We start from the raw sequence: 21,210 nt of genomic DNA on the forward strand, positions 1-21,210 counted from the left end.
TAAAGGGTGAACACACACACAGATACCTACATTCACATATTTGTAACTCTTATTCAAAAATAAGAAATAAAGGTGTGTATATATATGATAATATATATGTCACTTATTTGTGAGCAGCACATCTACTCGGATCTCCCAGTCTCTTTATACCAGAAGCATCATATGTAAAAAAAAAACTGTGTTTTGATATCAGTAGGTGGAATTTAAACAAAGCTAATCACAACCTGAACAACCATGCAATCATCATCATCATCGTCACCAAAATCGAGTAGAGATCCAGTATTTTCCTCAGCAAGAGACTGCAAGAAATTATTGCTCTACAAAGCTTCCGGGTAGAGAGGGAACATCTGTAGTGCTTTATGAACCTGCTGTTTTTACATCCATGTTTTCCCCCTCTCCTAATGTAAGAAAACTTTTCTCGCATTTTATCCTCAAACATCCGCTGATTCCTTCAGGCAGGAGGTGTTTGAATCACATAAAAAAGGAGAAATTCACAGAAGGTGCCTGAAGGCATCATTTGACTGTTGCTGAGGGATGTCGCCGAGAAAAAAATTCCCTCATTGACGGAGAGTTTCATCATCACATTTGGGTTCATGTTCGTTTACTTCTGTCGTGTTTACTCAACCGGATGGATGTCAAAGCTTTACTAGAATTAAAATAATATATTTATATATTAATGATAAAAATTTTAAAGCAAAAATTTTGTAGGGTAATTTGGTTAGGTGATAAGTAAACCAGGTCTCTGTGTTGTAGTTCATGTCTCTCAGTGTTCCATGTGTACATTAAAATTCTGCATAGTAAGAGTTTTAACGGAAAGAATACAATTGAATAAACAGTGAATTTCATTCATTTAATGTAATAAATGCAAACATGAAGTAGTCTGACTTTCTATAAGTTCTGTAATGTTTTTCTTTCTTTATGTATTTTGTTTTGATGATGTCAAATTGTGCTTGATCCATAAGCTATAATGATATTTAATAATTTTCTAAAAAAAAACAAAACATTTCAGATCTTATATTTATACATCCACAAACATGAAAGATAGGTTTGGTTACACCAGATCGAGCTGTGGGTGAACTAGAAATAGAAATAGGGTCTAATTTGGTGTCATATGAATGTGTTAAATTGATTCTTGGCATTGACACCTGTTTTGCCAATATGTTCAATGCATCATTGAAGGAAAGTCTTTCCATAGTGTATGCAAATAAGGTAAAGAAGATAACATGCAGCACCTTATAGCCCTTTTATAATAGGACACATCAAGCACTTTCTCACTTGTCTGTTTGCACATAAGGACACATGAATGGCAGTGCATGTGCAGAAGTGCTTTAAATAGTCACAGGAGCATTAATTATATGCTTGCCGTGGAGAGGTGCCTCTCACCGGGTAAAAAAAATTCACACATGCCTCTTATAAAAATGTAGTTGGTGGCCACATCTCATAGAGAAGAGCCACCACCAGCAACACAGAGTGCACATAGAAACACATAGAAAAATCCACAGGTGAGGTAGTTACGAAGGAATCACTTTACAGTGTGCAGCAATTTTAATCAATTCCAAAGAGTGACATTTTTGGTAATGCCCACATGAAATCAAATCTAATCACTTTTGGGGAAATAATTTATTGCAGAACTGAGGGAGGTTCGGTAAATGCCAGATGTCTAAAAAGGGTTCAACAGCCACATTAGAAGCACTCTGCTGTTCTGAGAAGATCAAAACAATACAGCTCTTCAGTATGGCGTGGACATGTCTTCAAAAAGGCTGTAGATACATTCAGGCCTAATGTGACATCACTCACTTTTTCTAGCTGATGACTGAATGCTTGATCCAAACACGAGTTGTGATTGGATAATTGCATGTTAATGCCTTGTATTTTCTTTTCTTGCCGTGAATAAAAGGGAGAGAACATTTTTGTGTACTGCTGCTTGTAAGGGCCTCCTGTCTTTCAAATGACATGTGAAAACACAGCGACAGGCAGAGACGGCGTCATCAGTAGCCTTATCTAATTGAGGGAAAGCATCGTAGACTGCCTTCTAAAAGTGTAAACAGTTTGACTTTATTTTATAATCCCAGCAAAATAAAGCTGAAGGTTTTTCCTGTGTTGAGTGATAAGACACATGTAACCCTTTGCCTTGTTTCCATGGACACATCATTAGGGAACTTCCCCAGCTGCTACTGCTTCAAGAGTCTACATGGAATAATAAGTGAAGGGGTTAGTAATAAGACAGAAAACATAAGCCTTCAGTGTTTACTGCCTTCATCATTCAAGCTGTCATTGACTCCACCATAGTTGGTTTGAATGGTCTGGAGAGTTAATCAGTCATTTGATTGGTTCCAATTGCAAGATATCAGTGTTATGAGTTACACTGCTATATTTAACTGAACAAAATTACAGTGAAAGTTCACCAGCTCTCATCTCTTCTCAGTATCAGTGGGCAAGAAGCAGGGTTCACCTTGGTTCGCTCATCATCTCGGTCACAGAGACATATAAAGGGACATACAAATCTTTACTCACATTCACATCAATGCACATTTCAGTCATCAATCAACCTATGGGAGGTTATAGGTCTACGGGAAGCAGCTGGAGAACTCAGAGAGAACATGCAAACACAGAAAGACCTCACTGAATTAAAACCAGGAACCTCCTTGTTTGGAGGCCAGAGTGCTAACTGCTGCACTGAGCTGCCATCAGTCAAAGACCTGTTATTGTCTCATCTTAAATGTTAAGACCAACAAGAGGCTTAGCTGAAACCAGGTGCTTTTTGTCAAAAATGTGGAAAATCAATCAATCAATCAATCAATCAATCAATCAATCAATCAATCAATCAATCAATCAATCAATCAATCAATCAATCAATCAATCCTTTTATTTGTCATTGTCAACAACACACCGTTAGATAACGAAATATCATTTTCAGTGTCCTTCACTGACAGAAAGACAGTGAGGTAGAACGCTCACAGATATTTTTTAAGAGATGAAATCATAACAAAACCAAACAATTGTTTTAGTTTTTTTTTTCTATTTCTTGATATCATAAGAAGCACAGAACTGTATGCTATGTGAGTGAGATTCACTCCACTGAGCTAGTACTTGGCTCCACCTTTGCAAACTTTGTCAAGGTTCATGAAAAGATTATTACTGTTTTACGTATCAAAATGGCCTGTTTCACACAGACCAACAATAAAATATAACGTTCTTCATGGTCCCTCCCCCAAAAAATGCCCCATTGGACCTTCCAAAAACAGTCTTATAGGAAACAACAGCTCATTTTCAGTCTGATAATGGATGTGACAATTATTTATTTCATGGCAGGGCACCAACCCAGAGCATGTCCAAAAAGGTTTATTCTTCTATTTTTACACAGTGCCATTGTTTGTACAGGTCATCCTTTTTCCAACAGCAAATTGGTTTCCCATAATGTTGGATGCGTTCACTGTCGTTTCAGGTGAATAAACTTTTCGTGTTTTAAAAATGAAGCTATCCCTGTGTACATTGTTTTATTTTGGCATCAAAAGTCTCTCTCTCTCTTTTTTCTCTCTCTCTCTCCCTCAACCCCATCCCCATTGCGTGAACATCTACAGGTTAGACTCTATTTTGCGTGTCCAAAGCGCCACTCTCAGGCAGCTTGGAGAATCGACAAAGATGCGACGTCGTGATTTGAATACAAATTTTGACTCCTACTTTTTCCTTCCTGATTGCATAACCTACGTTTAAAGAAGAAAATCATTATGCATAATATATTTACATGTAGTTATTAAAAAATTGAGGCACCAAGAAAGATTGAGGAAGCTTTTTCTTTGAAATGAAAAGTTGTAGTATTTTACGTAATTTAAAAGAATTATTATTGTTGTTTTCATGAACATCTTTTATTGTTTTTACCTAATTATTTAATTTAAATTTGTATTATATGTGTGTAATATGTATTGTATATTATACGGCGTCATTAAGTGTTGCGTAAGTAAATAAAATGTATCATGTATGTAATTATTTTCTATATACACTAAAAAAATGCATTATTTGCACGATCGTGACCGCAGGGTTAACTCCAATCCGCTAGATGGCAGTAGTGGGCCTATAAACTGCCTCACTGGCTGCCAACACAAACAACAAGAAGAAGTGGCAGGAGGACGTCTCTAATGTTGTTTGGTAGCCCAGTCCTAATGTGCCTCCGAATGTGTGAGAAATGTTAAACAACCAACGTTTTGCCATGTTTTATTTTTCGAAAGGCACTACCGATATATTATGCCGGACAGCCGCTTCCCGTCGGAGTTGGACATCTCGGATGTACGAGACTGGCGCCGTTTTTGTAGCCTTTGTTGTTGTAGCTAACGTCTGATAAAACAGCTAACGCTGCTGTTTTCGTTACCAGCAAACCCGAAGTTGATTCATTGCTGCGGGGCAGAAAACCACCAAACAAGGTAACTCTTAAACGAGTGTCCTGAACGACCAAGCGGCATTAGGTATATCTGAGTTTACGGCTGAATGCCCTAAAAACGCGCTGAGCGGGTATTTTAGGCAAGGTTAACACTCAATATGCTAACCTATTTGACATGTGAATCTGAACGCGGCGAAGTGTCGCCTGCGTTACAATGTTATCTTTAGCTAAAGATAGCTAACGCACCTCCTGCTGCCAGCAGCACCAGGTGCATTCCCGAACGCGTCTTGTTTTGAAATGGAGCGGCTGTTTGCGAGCCACTGAAGTGGCGCCGTGCTTCTCACCCGTAAAGCTAGTGAAGTGGGAATCATGTCTTGCAAAGCTGCTACAAAGGACAAGAAGTCCAGCTTCAGCAAGAAGCTGTTTAGGCGAGGCTCCGTTCGCTCTGTGGGCAGTTTCATGAGCAGAGTCTTGAGGACGCTGTCAGCGCTGTCCCACTTTGGATCTGAAGTGCAAACCGAGGACGACAAAGACGATGGTGGGTTTTCCACATTTAAAGCTGGAAATAAAGATGTGCCGATGGACGAAGGGGACATTGGGGGGTTCTTTTCCGGAGAGAGAGTTCCCGGAGTGTCAGGTCTCAAAAACCACGGAAATACATGTTTTATGAACGCAATTCTGCAGTGCCTCAGTAACACTGAACTCTTTGCCGAGTACCTCGTTTTGGAGCACTATAAGGACGAGGAGCAGAACGAGGACAAACCCAAGACAAACGGCGTCCTTCTGCAGAAGAAAGGTCCGCTTGCCAAAGGGGAGGTTACAGAGCAACTGTCAGGGCTTGTTCGGGCTTTATGGACTTTTGAATATACACCCCAGCACAGCAGGGATTTTAAGGTAAGACTGGATTGAGAGCTCGTTTTACAACACTGCCCACAAAATCAGGAAGTTCACGTTTGTCAACAAGAAAAAAAGTAGGAAGCAAAATCACCAAATGCCCAATATGATACAATACTGTCATGATGCACACTTGAAATTAAAATGGTGTTGCAATTTTGAAATTTATGTTGAATGGTACTATCTATATCATTTAAGTTGCAAATGAAGGCCCTAGTGTAAAACTTTGTCTGCATCTGTTCACCCAATGAGATAGGTTCCCTGTTTGACCATCCCCTCACTTTTCCTGAAATATGTGAAGCAGACTGATTGACCAGCACTAGCATAGAACCCAGTTGCATCTGACTATCGCTTAAAAAAGTTCTATTAAATTCTGCTTTGGAAGTCTATCTTGTTGGTGTTTATAGGCTGATGTAGTACCTTTGTGCAGAATATCTTAATCTGCGGTATCTTAATGTTTTCGGTTGTCGAACACTATGTAGTAAACACACTTAATGTAGTGCTACAGCAAAAACCTAGTATTCTGTTTAGTAATTATTGGATTATAGTTTGATAAATTCACAAGTTTCATGAAAAAGCTTCTCACAAAAGGCCTTACTGATGCATTTCATACCTTGGAAACCAATTCTTAGTTTTGAGATTTTCCATTTAATTATCTGTGTTGGCATCTGTTTCAAAGTTTAGTTTGAAATACTTTCCTTTTGTGTGAATAAGTAAACTGAGGGTCAACAACAGGTCAGATATGCAAGACCAGGAAATAGCTACACTCTGGTGCATTCTTATAGTCAAGGCTTAATTAACATTATACTGCGACAGCTTTTCCAGCGTCATAATAATAAGTTATAGGTTTTAATATATGCTTTGCTCATTATTAAATAATAGTTTTTGCATTTTTAAAATATCCCTGCATGTCAAATAAATGATGGTTAGGCATTGCATTCCATTACACTGAATTTCCCACAAACACAGTCAGAGAGCTTTACCTTTGGTATATCAGTATTGTAACCTTTGAAAAACACTGGTTGTTGCAGAATGCTGTGTCAAAAAATGCCACTCAGTTCAAAGGGAATGCTCAGCATGATGCTCAGGAGTTTCTGCTATGGCTGCTGGATCGAGTGCACGAGGACCTTAACACAGTCAACCCCATCTGCAGGCCCGCTATAAAGGTGAATGAAGAGGGTTTGCTGGTGAAACTATCAATGTTGTATACTGTTTTTGCTAAAGACAGCCGAAAGTGTATCTTAAAAAGACAGATCTCAAAGGGAATGTTTGATAATCATCAGAAAATTATTAAAACAAAGTCTCATATTTCGCTATAGTCTTTGATAGAGGTGCTGAGTTACTAACTATGTCTCATCAGCAAACCGCAGATAGACTGCGGTGAATTACAGTTTCCTTTTGACCTTGCCAATCCCAACAGAAATTTTCTTGGAGTTTGTGTTAATTTAGGCTCATTAAGCGTATTTGTGTTTGCTCAGCCTCCTGTTGAAGAACATGACCCGAGCACTGAGGGACCATCTCCTCCCCTTTCTGCTGGTTCGTTTGTACAAGAGCTGTTTCAGGCCCAGTACAGGTAGACTTAATGTCCAGTAGATTCTGGTTGTAGCTCCTACTGCCTTCAGTGTCTCTCTATTATATCGTATTTCTTTTCTTTTTTTTTTCCCTTCTTCCCAACAGGTCGTCTCTCACCTGCCCACATTGCCAAAAGCAGAGCAACACTTTTGATCCCTTCCTGTGCATCTCTTTACCAATTCCACTACCACATACTCGGTGAGCTTGGCTGTTGCATGAGATGTTATTAGTCTCTAGAGACTTATTTTTGTGTCCTTTATTTAAAAAAGTTGATTTATTCTTGGTGTTTCAGCAAGCAGACACAATTTTGAAGTTTATAGTAGGTTTGTGCGTGGTTGTGTTCACAGTTTTGACATGAACTAGATAGTGGAGATTGATGTGAAAACAAGACTGTAACCTCGTATCTGTGATTCATGGGCGATGATTGAAACTATAGTCTATAGATCCTAGGCTATCACATACTCAGTTTAATTAATATATTTTATTGTTTTTAAAGCAATACACTCAGTAGATTCTCTATCAACAGTAACTTGCAATTATGCTTTTTCTTTTATTGAGTATCGATTGTTCCATTGTTGGGAAAGCAATAACATTTGTATACCACAAAGCTGAACTGGTAGTCTTGGTTATGATAACATTTCCCAGAAAGGTGTAATTAGAGGTTTTAGATGTAGTATCCAACTAAACTGCCCAATTTGTATTCTACTACAGAGGATGCAGTTATTTCCTTTAATAAAATATCGGATGTTTGGAAGCCTGACGCACATAACCTAAAATTGGAGCGTCTTCAGGAAGAGCAGTCTGATCCTTGCCTTCCTGAAGAGGACTTTGGTATTGAGTCCACATAGGTTTTTTTTTTTTTATTGGGCAGGCTTCTTGCAGTGTACCCTATTCACTCTTCTTGCCTGAAAAAAGATGCCTGGAAATTTAATGTAATACGTTATATTTTTCCTGCCAGGCCCCTCTATGTTACGGTGGTCTACCAGGGAAAGTACTCTCATTGTATGAGAATCGGAGTTGCTGTGCCTCTGAACAGCACTGTCTATCGCCTCAGAGATGCTGTGTCACGTGAGACCAAGATCCCAATGGACCAGGTGCTATTCCTGTTTCTTACCATCTCAGGGTCTTTTGCAGGGAGTCTATATTACAGCCACACAATTTTAGACTGATTTTTTGACTGGCTGAGGGGTAACACATTTATAAGTAATTTGTCCTAAAGATTGGAATGACAAAGGTGCAAACCATGCTCCATTGTACTGTTTTTGTTGATTTTGCAACACAACTGTGTATACAGGTCATAGTTTTATATGAGGAAACATTTTGAAAAACATTTCTATTCCCTCTATTTCAGTTTGTTCTGACTGAAATGTACTATGACGGTTTCCATCGTTCATTTTGTGATGATGATGATGATCTTGACATCATCCAAGAGAGTGATTCCATCTTTGCCTTTGAGACGCCAGAGACTTTTAAACTGGAAAATATACGCACAAAAAGGGGTAACTCATACCACTCATAACTTCAAGCTTTTAAGTGTCTATCGGCTGACAGCCTAACATCACCTGCCTTTCTACCTTTTGCAGGCAGTCTTTTGGCAAACCTCAATCATAACAATTTGAAGTTTGGCCCGCCAGAAATCAGCAGGACTCCCTCGTTTATGCAGGGCGCCATGACCCCCATAACCGCATCACCCAATAAAAACCTGGGGCCAGAGAAAATGATCCTTTTGGTGTGTAACAGAGCCTGTACTGGTCACCAAGGAAAGAGGTACTGAAAATTCTGCCTGTCCTATCAATGTAAAACAACATCCTCTCTGCTGAAGTTATCTAATTTATGAACAATACTCGTAGTGAATTAATGATCTTGAAATGGTGATGTTCCAGATTTGGCCTTCCTTTTGTACTGTACATGGAGCGCACTGTGACCTGGGATGCCCTACAGAAAGAGATACTGGAGAAAATGCGTCATCTGTTGAGACCTGGGGTCTATATTCAGGTAGGAACAAGCATTATAAACTGAATGTAGTATTAAATAAAGAAATAGTCAACATAACACGTATTAGTTTTCTCTACTTCCAGCATGAGCCTCCAGACACTGAATTCAGCCTGAATCTTATTAGCATCATGCCAAATAGTCTTCTGCCATTGTTCAGATAACATTCTATAATAAAATGTCAGTTCTAATTTTACCAAAGTATCAACAGTGGGAAATTCTGCTGCAATACCCATGTGTAGGTGGGACCTTTCAGCCTTCGTGTGGTCGGCGTCGTCGGAATTACCTACCTCCTTCCCCAAGATGAGCGACCACTGTGTCACCCAACTGTGGAGAGGTCAGCTCAGCTACTCTTAGATATTGTGAAATGCATTCTGAATAATGTATTTTTTTCACCCCCTTTGGGGCCAAAAGATTGGTTTTGACATTGTTGCCTTTATCATACACATAACTATAGCGTGGGAGAGGAATTAGGGCGACAGGAACAAGTTAAGTATGCAACTGGTATGCAACATACCCCGTATTTGGTGATCATTTAGCTTTACTTAGAGCAGTGGTTCTTAACCTGGGTTCGATTGAACCCCAGGGGTTCAGTGAGTCAGTCTCCGGTTTGGCAGAGGTCAAGACACGCACCGGACTCATATAATTTGTGATGACACGCCCCACTTGGCCATTACTGGCTGCAGGTGAGTTGTGACTCATACTATTTTTGCTAATAGACTATTTCCTTCAAATCCAGTTGAATATCCATAGTTAAGATCTAAAAATGAGTTGATGGAAGCAAAGTTTTTTTTTTTATCATTTATCAGCACAGCCGATATCTTTGGCTAGCTAAGTGTTTGTTTTTTTAAAGCGCACAGAGGCAGTTTTTAACACTGATCCCGCATGTAGTTGAAATGGAAGAGTTTCCTCATAAGCACTAAAGGGTAAAGGCAGGAGTAATCTTCCTTGAACAGCATTTCTTTACTCACTCCCTGTCTTTTTCATTCCTCCCACAGACCGACTTAGATGACATGCCTCTGCATGATATTTGAAGGCTGGTTAAAAAGCCAACCTAGTTTATCTATCATCTTGAAACTAAAAAAACAAATCAGAACAGTGTCTGCATCTGAAGATTTATTGTCTCAAATTGTTCCTGTCCCTGTTGTAGTGCTAAAAACTATCACCTTACTTAACTGTCTTTGTACACATATCTGAGTAGTTTATTTTTTTTAACCTCATAGCATCTGTAGCTAAAACATTTAGCTTTGACATCAACCTCAAGTCTTAATTTTTTTTTTTGTTATTTTCATTGAATGTGCTGTAAAAATACTTTGCACATTGACTTTTAAATTCTACATAATTGCACATTTGGATCATTTAACACACGCCTTAATCAAGTGTAAGCTTATGACATTTGACTACAATTACAGAACTCCAAGGGTGTAATCACATTCAGACTACATCCACATAAATCACTTATTTTATCACCTCCTTTTTAAATGTCGTTTTAATTGCAGAGCATACAAGTCCTGTGGACAGGGGGGACCACCACACGTAAAGATTGTAGTCGAGTGGGACAAAGAGACCAAGGACTAGTAAGTTAAAAAGATATATATATATTTACTTGCATGGATTTGTGAACAGGAAATCTCAAACCCAAGTTGTAAACTCTCACAGTATTTTGTTTTTTTTTTCTTGCTATGGTATGTTCTAGTAGACTTAGAAATGGGGGTTTATCGCTAAATCTTTGTTAAGAACAAGAACACGTTCTACATTGTCCCCTGCCTAGCATGAAAATGAGCTGCGATGGCAGATGATCACCTGAGATGAATTCTGATGGTAGTTGTAAATTGCTGTGGAGGTTCTCACAAGATGTTTGAATTGAATACATCCTATTCTATTCAATAAGTCAGGGAGCTGAAGAAATGACTATTCTTTCCACAAAACTATTGAATTTATGGTCTTTCAAACACAGATTAACAAGTTCTTACTTTGAAGAATACTAAAGACATACCTAGAATTTTTGTTTGAGTGTCAGAAATGTTTTGCCAGTGCATGTCTCAAGCTTGAAGATGCATGTCAGAAAATTTGAAAACAAGAAGAAAAAATTAAAATGTTTCAAACTGTGTAAAATTACAGTTTGATTTCAATAACAAAGTTTTACTCCCATCAGCATTTTTCCCATAACTCCTTCTTCTTTGGACAGTTGTTTTTTTTTAAAATAAACTTATTTCATTTGAAAGAAATGGCCAATTTGAAACAGTAGTGGTTTTAAACCATGTCAACCCCAGATAGCAAAACTGCTGACATGACATGAGAGTGTAGTAGGACACATCTTTTGTTTGTTGAGTGGTAGTCGTATCTTCATGCAAGTAGTTTCCTCAGCACAATGTTGTCTCAATTGTAGCTCAGTTAAGTGCTTCGAACTGTCAGCGTTCTACTCTGGCATACTGTTAGGCACAATTCAGTCCACTTTCTTGACAGGGGTAAAAAATATTCTTAGCTTACCCTTTTACAAAAATCTTACTCTCATGACTGGGCTGGGGTTTTGGGGATCAATGGATGACTATGGTTTAATTTTCCACAGCCTATTTGGACACACAGAAGAGGAGTACATTCCTGATGCTGAGAGTGTATATCTGCACAGGGAACAACATCATCAGCCACAGGCCTGCAGCCTCGCTCAGTGTTTTCAGCTCTACACTAAGGAAGAGCAGGTAACACACTCCTGGGCAGTGTTAATTGACAAAATATTACTTATAGTATTTTGACAGTGGGAAATAAACGTTAGACATGTCCCACCACATACCAGTGGTAAGACTGTTTCGAAGTATGCCATCACTTTTCCCTCCGCCCCTCTGGCTTCTTGTTCTTTTGCTAACCTTCAAAAATCCTTTTACAGACTGTGGGTTTTTGCTGCGTATTTGCCTGCTAATGGTATGTTTGAAAGAAGCAAGAATCGCTAAGCAAAGACCAACAAATACATTGTGGTTTAGTGTGCCTGTGAGTGCTCTGGAAGAAAATAGAGGGGAGAGAGAGGGAAAACTGCAGGACTCTTCTGTGTGAGGCCTTTTTCTAGGCAGTGTGGTCGGAGCTCGACCTTGATGGCTGTTGCTGTGTGTGTGTGTTTTTCTCAGCTGGCCCCAGATGATGCCTGGCGCTGTCCCCACTGCAAGCAGCTGCAGCAGGGTCACATTAAGCTCAGCCTATGGACACTCCCAGATGTGCTCATATTGCATCTAAAGAGATTCAGACAGGTATTTTACCTCATATGAAACACTGTTTTATAGACGATGCAGGCTTCACACTCAACATTTGCATTGATAATAAAATGAGAGCATTAAGAGAAACAGTTTAACAGAGTAGACTTTTACATTCTGAAACATTTAATAAAATACATTGAAAGCAAATTGATACATGAGATGAAATTTCCTGTGTTGAATGGGTATAACTGACCTTTTTAACTGGCGCCAATCTGATCACTAGTCCGCGTTTTTCTTTCAGGAGGGGGAACGTAGGGTTAAGATGCAGAACATGGTAAGGTTCCCGCTGATGGGCATGGATATGGCTCCTCATGTGGTTAAAAGAAGCCAGAGCAGCTGGAGTTTACCTTCCCACTGGTCACCATGGAGACGACCATACGGCCTCGGAAGAAACCCTGATGACTTCCTCTATGACTTATACGCGGTGTGCAACCATCATGGGAACATGCATGGAGGACACTACACAGGTAAAAGAAACATTTTAGCCAGATGTTGATTGCACAACGCATCAGAGAATATGAATTCACATTCATTCAAACTGGATATTCCCCTCGCTTTGTGCTAACAGCTTACTGTAAGAACTCCATAGATGGCCAGTGGTACTGCTTTGACGATAGTGAGGTTTCACCAGTAGTAGAGGAAGATGTTTGTCAGCAGACAGCCTACATCCTGTTCTACCAGCGGAGGACTGCTATCCCCTCCTGGTCGGCCAATAGCTCTGTTGCAGGTAACTACTCTGTAGTTGTATTTAGTATTTCAAATCACATCTAAAAAGTTTTCAGTATTTTGTCATACATTGGATTTTGTTATATATTCTGCCATACAAAGCTAGATAGCTTGTGGATCAGTATATGTAAAGTTCAAAACAGCTATTAAGTGTATTTACCATATGTGTAATGTAATGTGTAATTTCCTTGAAATATCAAAAATCCAAATAAGTGAGTAAATCTAAAAGTGAATTGGGAGATCACACCTCAGTCAAAATGACTCCTTTCTGCACTGGTTCATCCTTCTGTTGTTTTGCTAAAATTGTGACAGCAAACCATGAAAATGTAAGATCATGTATTCAAAATTGTGTTTCGACAACATCAACCCCAGCTGACGCATAACTCCGAGTAGTCAGTGTGTTGCACATGAATCTGTTTTGCTTTTCACTTGTGCAGCTTTTCTAACATTCAAAGGAGCAACCGTGAAATTGTTCTTGTCTTAGTAGGGCATTCTTTTTACTTCTTCCACAGCAGTCACTGAACTATTTGTTTGTGTGGGTGAAAGACCTACATGAGAACCATTCTTACTGGAATTGTTGTTTTCTAAACGATCAAAAATATAATCAAAGACCTTACAACTGCCTGGAATTAGTTTAATTGAAAATATTTCCAGGCATCAAATTTTACCCTGTAGGATCAGTAACACATGCCACATATTTGGGCAATTGTAGGGAGATAAACTGTAATCTACCGAAACAAGCTGCTCTCTCAGCTTAGAAAACCGCATTGTTCTCTGTGTGCAGCTGTCTATGAAAAGACTTTAAGGGGCTATCTAAAAGCATCAAAAGTTACAACGTTTACTAAAATGTTGAATAATTTTACTATTCTGCCGTAGTTTCTCAAAAATAACTCTGAAATCTGTGATCTCTTTGTGGTAATAGTACAGTATACAAAATGTTTTAAGATGTTGATTTGTCACATACATAAAAATCCCCCCTTGTCAGAATTGTATTTGAGGGCATTACGTAATGATGTAGTCTCTGTTCTTTGCGGAGCTTTTGGTCTTTTGAAGCATTTGATCAACTAGCTCCATCTGCCAGTGATGCCTTGTTTCATTCATTAGTTCCATCAGTCATTCTAAGGTTTTACTTGTCAGCGCAGTCAAAATTACAGTCTACTTCTAGTAGAAAGATAGTTCAGTCTAACCCCAACATAATCTGATAACATTTTGGAAGGATGCTGAAAGCATGAGGATAAAATATCACACATAAACAAATGGTCATTCTTCTTGGACTGGGATGGGCTTCTAATGCCTCGTAATGGTAATACCGCTTCATCATATTTAAAACAATAGAACAATATCCTTTGTTTTTTTTTTAAAGTTCTTCTTGTCTGGTACATAGGCTCCACCAGTTCTTCCTTGTGTGACCACTGGATTAACAGATTGCCTGGGAGTAGGCCTGCTAGCTTAGCCTCTGGAGCATCATCCAGGCGTACCTCTCTGGCCTCGCTGGCAGAGTCAGTGGAGTTTCCTGGAGAAAGGAGTGAAGATGATGGTGAGTTGAACCTTTTACATTTTAACCTAACACAAAATTATGTTTGGTCCCTTTCTGCAAAGCTCCCTTATATCTTTGATGTGCTGCATTAAAAGCACATGAAGGTTGCCCCTGTATTGTTTGAGTTGAGACAAAGCTTCAGACTGGTTTTAAAGTTCAAAGATCTCATGAATGTGGAGACCTTTAGAATAAATTATTTATTTTGAGTATTTGGTTAATTTTTGGTTGATTGGTCCAAATACAGGACCGCAAACACATTTTCAACATATCAGATCACTAGTTATAGGCCCTGAAATGCCAGCATAGCTTTCCCATCATAATCCATCTGACAATTTATGGGCAACACAAACATCTGAACATAGAGTATATGTCTTCTTTCAATTATATTATCCCCTTTGGATCTGCAAAATACTATTAAGCCGCTCTACAGTGGTTCCCACCATATTCATGGATTTATCATTTTTATTAAGATCAAGGGAGATTCATTGCTGGAGGGACAGGATACAAAGTGACATGCGTCACATCTCAATAAGATGAGCAGGACAAAAATCTTGGCAGACCTATTTTTTCTGTGGAAAAGCTGACATGCTGGATTAATTCAAATTGAGCCAGATGTAAGCTAGGGCGGCTGTTTGTGGTTATTATAAATGTAGGTTTTCTGTAACTGTAGAGTGCAGGGTCAGCACAGTTCCGTAGAATGGGAACTGATAATCAGTACTTTTTGCAATATATTGTGATTTGACTGCATTTCTTATTTTTTTCATTATGTTTTAGCACTTATTGTATTTGCCGCAATTATACATTTTGATGAGGTACACACATGCAAATTGATACACTGTCATCTGGATGCAGTTACATTTTATTTATTTGTATTATAAACTAAATTAATCCCCATGAGGGAAATTCATATCACCCATTTTAATGCATCCTAATGTGGTCATGCAAAACAACACAGTACACACACAAGAGCAGTAGACAGCCACCTTGCATCGACCAATTAGCTGTGGTCGATGGGGAAAGTGATGTACCTCCACATTCCCTCCCAACAATTTTTCCGAACAGACAGCAGGTCAAGTGGTTACCCTAGAATGTTCACTTCCCTCACCTACTTACTCCTCCCATAAATCATAAATGATTAGTGCAATGCAAAGACACTCTGCAAAAAACACAAATTGGACTTCATAAACTGCATTTTCTCATAAATGGAGAGATCCCCCATTGTACTCCGCAGTTATCAGGCGTGGTAGTCTTTATTTAGCAAGAGGATCTTTAAATAAGGGAAAAGAACCCAATTGTACAAGTGCAGCAGAACACATTTCGGTGGTTACTGCTGAGTTCCTGTTGAAACAAGAATGAAAGGTCAGTCTGTTTAATTAAGGTGTAACCAGTTTCAAACACTTTTTCTTTTAAAGGAGGATTCTCTGTCCGCCCTTTCGTAAGGAGTATCCAGCGTCAGAGCTTATCTTCCAGGTCATCCATTGCCAGCCCCTTAGCCTTCAGTGACAGTGGGATTAAACCCTCTTGGTCCCTTTCTGCAAAGCTGCACATGAGATCCAACTCACCCTCACGTTTCTCTCTTGACTCTCGATGTTCACCTCCCCTGGAAAGGATAGGTGAGGCCTGTGATGACAAAGTCTCTACTTCCTGTTTTGGGAGCCACAGTAGACACGAACGTTACTTCGGGAGCAGAACCCAATTATCAACAACGGAGAGCAGTTTTAGTGACCAGGACAACAGCAAAAGGTTCCTTGACATGATGTATTGCCGGGCTCCAACTCCAGTGGAAAAGAAGTCCTCTAAAAATGAACCAACTGAGAATAACAACCAGATTACAGCTGTTGATCAAAATATTCTACCTGTCCAAGCCACTCCCCCCAAAGAACAGAAACGCAAGAGCAGCATCGGAGGGTTTGTTTCAAAGGCAGAAAGCACAAGCTCCACCAAGGCCTGCAAAGCTGAGCAAGAGAAAACCTCCAAAAAGCGTTCAGCTCATAAGTCCTCTGGCTCTGAGATTTCTGCCAATACACCTGTGAAAGGGAAGAAGGTGAGCAATACAAAGGAGAAAGGTGCCAGTGCCAAGAAAGGGACTTCAACCCCCAGCGGGACTCCTTCTAAATCAAAGGAGACGACTCAACCTTCAGTAGGAACACCTCAACAGAGGCCATGTGTCCGCTCTACACCCCAGTCATCGGCTTCTCCCTCTCCAACTGCAAATAAGAATTTAAATGTAACTGACAAAAACGCCACAAGTGGGCGGAAACGACTGGTGGAAAGGAGCTACAGCAAAGATTCTATGCACACGAGCCCTCTGGTTGATAATCTCAAAGGAAGCTCTCTGGCCCGCTCATCACTTTCTAAGACCGGCGAAAGTAACCGGCCTGAGAGGAGATCTGTGAGGAGCTCCAGCAGCAGCTCTTCTGTCACGAGTCTGCGCTCCCCTAGCGTACCCACAAGAGACCTACAGCGAAATAACAAATCTGAAGAAAAAGGGTTGTCTTTCTTCAAGAGTGCCCTGCGACAAAGAGAAAGCCGCCGGTCGGCTGACTTGGGAAAAAGCACTTTGCTTTTTAAAAAGACCTCCGAGAGGACATGCAAGCAGAATGGACAAGCCAAGGACCTCAGCGTGGAGGATGGGAAAACAGGAGGTCCTGTGTCTTTACAGACAACTTTAGACTCTCAAAAAGGTGAAAAAAAAAGTGAGGCAAAGGAGTCTTCCAAACCGCCCAGCTCGCTCAGTCGTACTCTACTACATGTTGGCAAGTCCAAGTCTTCCATCTCTGAAGTAAGTCTTAAGTCTCCCACAAACGGGAAGAAGCCTCTCGAAAGAATGAGCTCTTCCCGAAAACTCTCATCAGGCATGCAATCTCCTGCACGTACAACACAGAGGCCTCAATGATACATCCATAATGTGTACACTAAACTTATCTAATGCAGCTATTTTCTTTGTGCCTAAGTTTCAATGAGCACTCGACATATTTGAACGGAGACATATTATGGTGTTATGGTTGACAACTTAAACATATGGTGTCTGAATCACACGATGCACCTTGCATATTTTTAAGATAAATATTGTAAGGACCAAGTGGGATTTTTTTCCCCCTCTGCAATACTATCTGAACACAGAACTGAAATGCATGAGTGACCTTGAAAATTATATGTTTGACCTTCCCTCCTAGGTTTTTCCACTGCCTGTCTTTGGACTAAGGCTTTCATAATGGTTCCTGTCAAATTGTCCTAATCGCACATGGGTACTTAGTTGCCATGGCTATTCTTGACTCTTTATTATCAAGCTGCTTTATTGTCTGCACCGCCTTCTCTAAAATGGACAAAGAAGGGAATCCACATAGAAAAAGAAAGCCAAACTCTATATAGACGATGAGGATTTTGTTCTTCTAAATTAATATAGTCAGGGCAAGCAATTGATTTGTTTTATTTAAGCCAGCTGAAACAACTGTTGTCAAGATATGAGAAGAAATCTTATGTAATCAATCAGAGGTCTACAGACTGATGGCCAAATCTATACTTCAGCAAGATGCACTTCAGCACTTGCTCATTGAGTTCTTCCCCAGTTCTGAAAAAAAAAAAAAAAAAAAAAGATTTAAGGTTACTTTAAATCAGTCACCATTATATCAGCTGGTGCTCACTGTTCCACAAAATACTTGAATCTGCCCTATAATATTTAGAGAGAAAATAGTAACTGTGGGCTCTGAAGAAAGATGAAATCTCAGAAGGTTTTGTCTTTTCTTATATAATTAATGTGTAAGGACTCCTTAAATTTTACGCAACTCTTGTCTTAGATGACTGTAAGGTAAGTTTTGAGGCTAAGCAGTATAATCCCGCTGGCCACTGAACAAGATGTATCCTCAGAATTAGATGCTGCAAAGCTGGAGGGTTTGGATGGAAACTCAAGCTGAGCGACTGATTGGTATCAAACTGAAATTTGTAGGTGATACAATTACCTTTGGTAACTCAGATTAGACTTTATTCCATTGAATTTGTGATGTAGTCCTAGAATGGTCAATGGAAAGTGGTGCAGAAGTGAGACATGCTAGAAACATTATGAACTCAAGATTGGAAGGTGTGAAGCCTTAACATCAAATTTAGTCTCAGTGCAAATATTGAAAGTCAGTTTGTCTGCCAACACAAACACACAGAAGAGTTTCATTCCGATTTAACTGTGGCTAAGTGTTTATTGTAGTCTCTATTTGTAAATTATTTCCGTACTGGGCTGGAAAAGCCCTCTAATTTCTTCTACATTTGTGAATTCAATTTACTGATGTAAAATGTCACCATGCCCTGATGGAAGATGAATTGGCTTAAACTTCTTCATGATCAGTTAAATAATGATCAAAAATCCATCTTGAAGAAGATGGAAATCATTTTTCAAATAATCTAAACCTTTTTTTTAGTTATTGGTAGTTTTAACATAGAAATGTATTTTATGAAATTATTTTTAAATGAAATACCTTTTTCTCTAAAGAATAGATGCTTTGGAATGAAACCCTTTAATCAGATGTCTATTAATACACATTGATTTATCTGTACAGAAAATATGCCGCATATACTTGTACCTTTCCTTCCATGAGAAAAATTTAAAATGAACTAAAGCGCCTTTCATTACTTCTCATAGAAACAAATAATTGCCTTTGGCAACATAGTATTCTACTACTGTACGCATCGCTGATTAGGAATGTTAATTGTTCGCACTTTTTATCGACAAAGTAGTTTTTCCTCACACATGGATATATTTATGTGTGGGCACACACATGTATAAATAAGTGTGTACATGCACGCGCACATACACACACGCTCTAATGATTTTATGTAATTTTCTAAACTGTACATGATTTCAAGACATATCGTGAAGTGGGGTCACCAGGTCTGAGCATTGAAATGGTAAATGTGGGACCTTGATTTCATGTTTCAGGGGTCATTTTAAGGAAATCACTCACCTGGTGCTGCACTGATTTTCACAAGTGAACGTATTTTCACACGCTGTGACCACATGTTAGTGAAAAAGAAACCCACCAACACCATTTTTCACAACCTAAGGTTCGTTTCTTCATCGGGTCCAAATAGACTTTTATTCTCAGTCTTTGCCGTTACAATCTCCCAATTTTGTTTACTATAATATCATTCGTTCAGCAGTAATATGCAACGCAATGTTTATCATATGCCAGTATACTCAATGATCTCCTTCTGAACATTCTGCTCAGCGTGCAGTGGCACTTGCAGTATTCTACCAACAGATGTCATCATAAATATTGAGATGAAACAAAGCTCTACGGTGTTAATCTAATTGTTTCATGTTTACATAGTTCTCAGCTGGTTTGTATTTGAGGAACATTAAGTTTTATGATTTAAGCATGTTGTTCTATGTTTAATGTATACATAAAAAAATCTTACTGGATTCAAGATTTAAATCGGTGCCACATCTTTTGGTCATAGAAATGTTTTGACATCTTTTTAAGTAACCAATTCAAATGTTCACTGCATTGCCATTACTGAAAAAAATAAGCTAAAATGCAAGAATTCGGCCTGAGAGCAACAGATACTCCTTTTGTCATACCGTCTGACCAAGAATGATTTCCTAACACCTGTTGGCAGCTGTATGAAGATAGTTTAAACCAAACTCTACACAATATTTTAATGGAAAAAAAGTAATCTTATTATTGAAGCTATCGAAAAGATGCAATAAAAAGAGTTGTTACTTTTGAACTCTGAAAATATTACATGACGCAGTAACATTCTTAATGATTTAAACTGGGTGCTCCTTCCCACATAGCATGATACTCAATCAGGAACCCCTGAATGCTGCAGTGTTCTGCACCAGTGAAAAAGACAGAGCAGATCTATGTAGTCAACTCCTTAGGCTGATTTAAAGCCTTTGCCTCGGTTGCAGTGATGAATGTGAATTTTCAGAGCTGACACATGCCATTTGAATGACCTTTGTCCGTTTATCCACTTGCAGCAGCAGGTTATTCAATATGTAGTCCATTGAAATAGATGCAACTCTGTATATTATGACATGGTTAACTTTCACATTTTACTCATAGTAAAAAGTAGAATTTGGGAAACATTAAACAGTGGTCAGTATATAGTATGAATTAACATTTTTTTATTCAGTTTGTCCATTTCATTCATTGTATTAACTTTGCCTGCTGTGCTTGTGCTAGCCATGAAACCCAGCTCCACTTACACTAACACTTTTCCAGCAGGATGAGGTGAGAGACAAAGCTCCTGCACTCAGTTTAAGCATACTTGCAGTAACAGTTAAGGTCATTGCAGCCCCCCTGTGGGATCTTGGTAAAGGTTTGCACCCCTTTATGTTAAAGTTGAATGCCTGTGCTGTAACCTTATCACATGACCAGTCAGTGGCATCACCTGGTGATAACCATGATTTAAAAATCAAATCACCTTATTTATACATAACTGACACACCTGTGTTATAGCAATAAACTCTTTTTTCTTTACCGGTCAGAGTGGAAAAAGACTGCTTGATTAAACCAAACTCAACATAGCTAACCTTCACAGACCAGTCAGAGAGCGGCCTATTTTGAGTAAATCTATCCATCAGAGTTTAATGAATGCTTGCTGAAACAAACAAAATGTACCTATTTTACATTAACAGACATTTATCATTATAGAAAAATAATGAATCAAACTATTTACGCAATCACCCCCCACCTCACTTTAAACTCTTGTTGTCATTGTAAAGAGCTGAGAGTGATTAAAGAGTGCAGTAATGCATGAAAACGCTAATGCATGTGTGTTATCAACTATGCAAAAAAGTATGCTGCTGTGTAAAGTTTAAAACTGAGCATGTCTAGTGTATCTTGTAGCTTTATTTGCACACTTTATACATGCAT

The 21,210-nt window shown here is 39.0% G+C and overlaps 1 protein-coding gene across 1 annotated transcript; it reads left to right on the forward strand.

Annotated features, from left to right (window-relative positions):
• The first annotated feature begins 4,620 nt into the window (after positions 1 to 4,620).
• usp31 (ubiquitin specific peptidase 31) lies at positions 4,621 to 17,955 on the forward strand. Its single transcript, XM_086176020.1, has 16 exons — positions 4,621 to 5,269; positions 6,301 to 6,435; positions 6,748 to 6,842; positions 6,947 to 7,039; positions 7,800 to 7,935; positions 8,193 to 8,340; positions 8,425 to 8,608; positions 8,725 to 8,836; positions 9,076 to 9,170; positions 10,333 to 10,410; positions 11,403 to 11,532; positions 11,953 to 12,072; positions 12,320 to 12,545; positions 12,647 to 12,805; positions 14,189 to 14,341; positions 15,754 to 17,955. Exons 1-16 carry the CDS (start codon positions 4,745 to 4,747, stop codon positions 17,235 to 17,237), a joined length of 3,873 nt encoding a protein of 1,290 aa, XP_086032146.1. The 5' UTR covers positions 4,621 to 4,744; the 3' UTR covers positions 17,238 to 17,955.
• Positions 17,956 to 21,210: the final 3,255 nt, after the last annotated feature.

This window comes from Fistularia commersonii, chromosome 28 (assembly GCF_037954325.1).
Source record: "Fistularia commersonii isolate RoL2024-O1a breed Wild chromosome 28, RoL_Fcom_v1.0, whole genome shotgun sequence".
In the NCBI taxonomy this organism is placed as follows: Eukaryota; Metazoa; Chordata; class Actinopteri; order Syngnathiformes; family Fistulariidae; genus Fistularia; species Fistularia commersonii.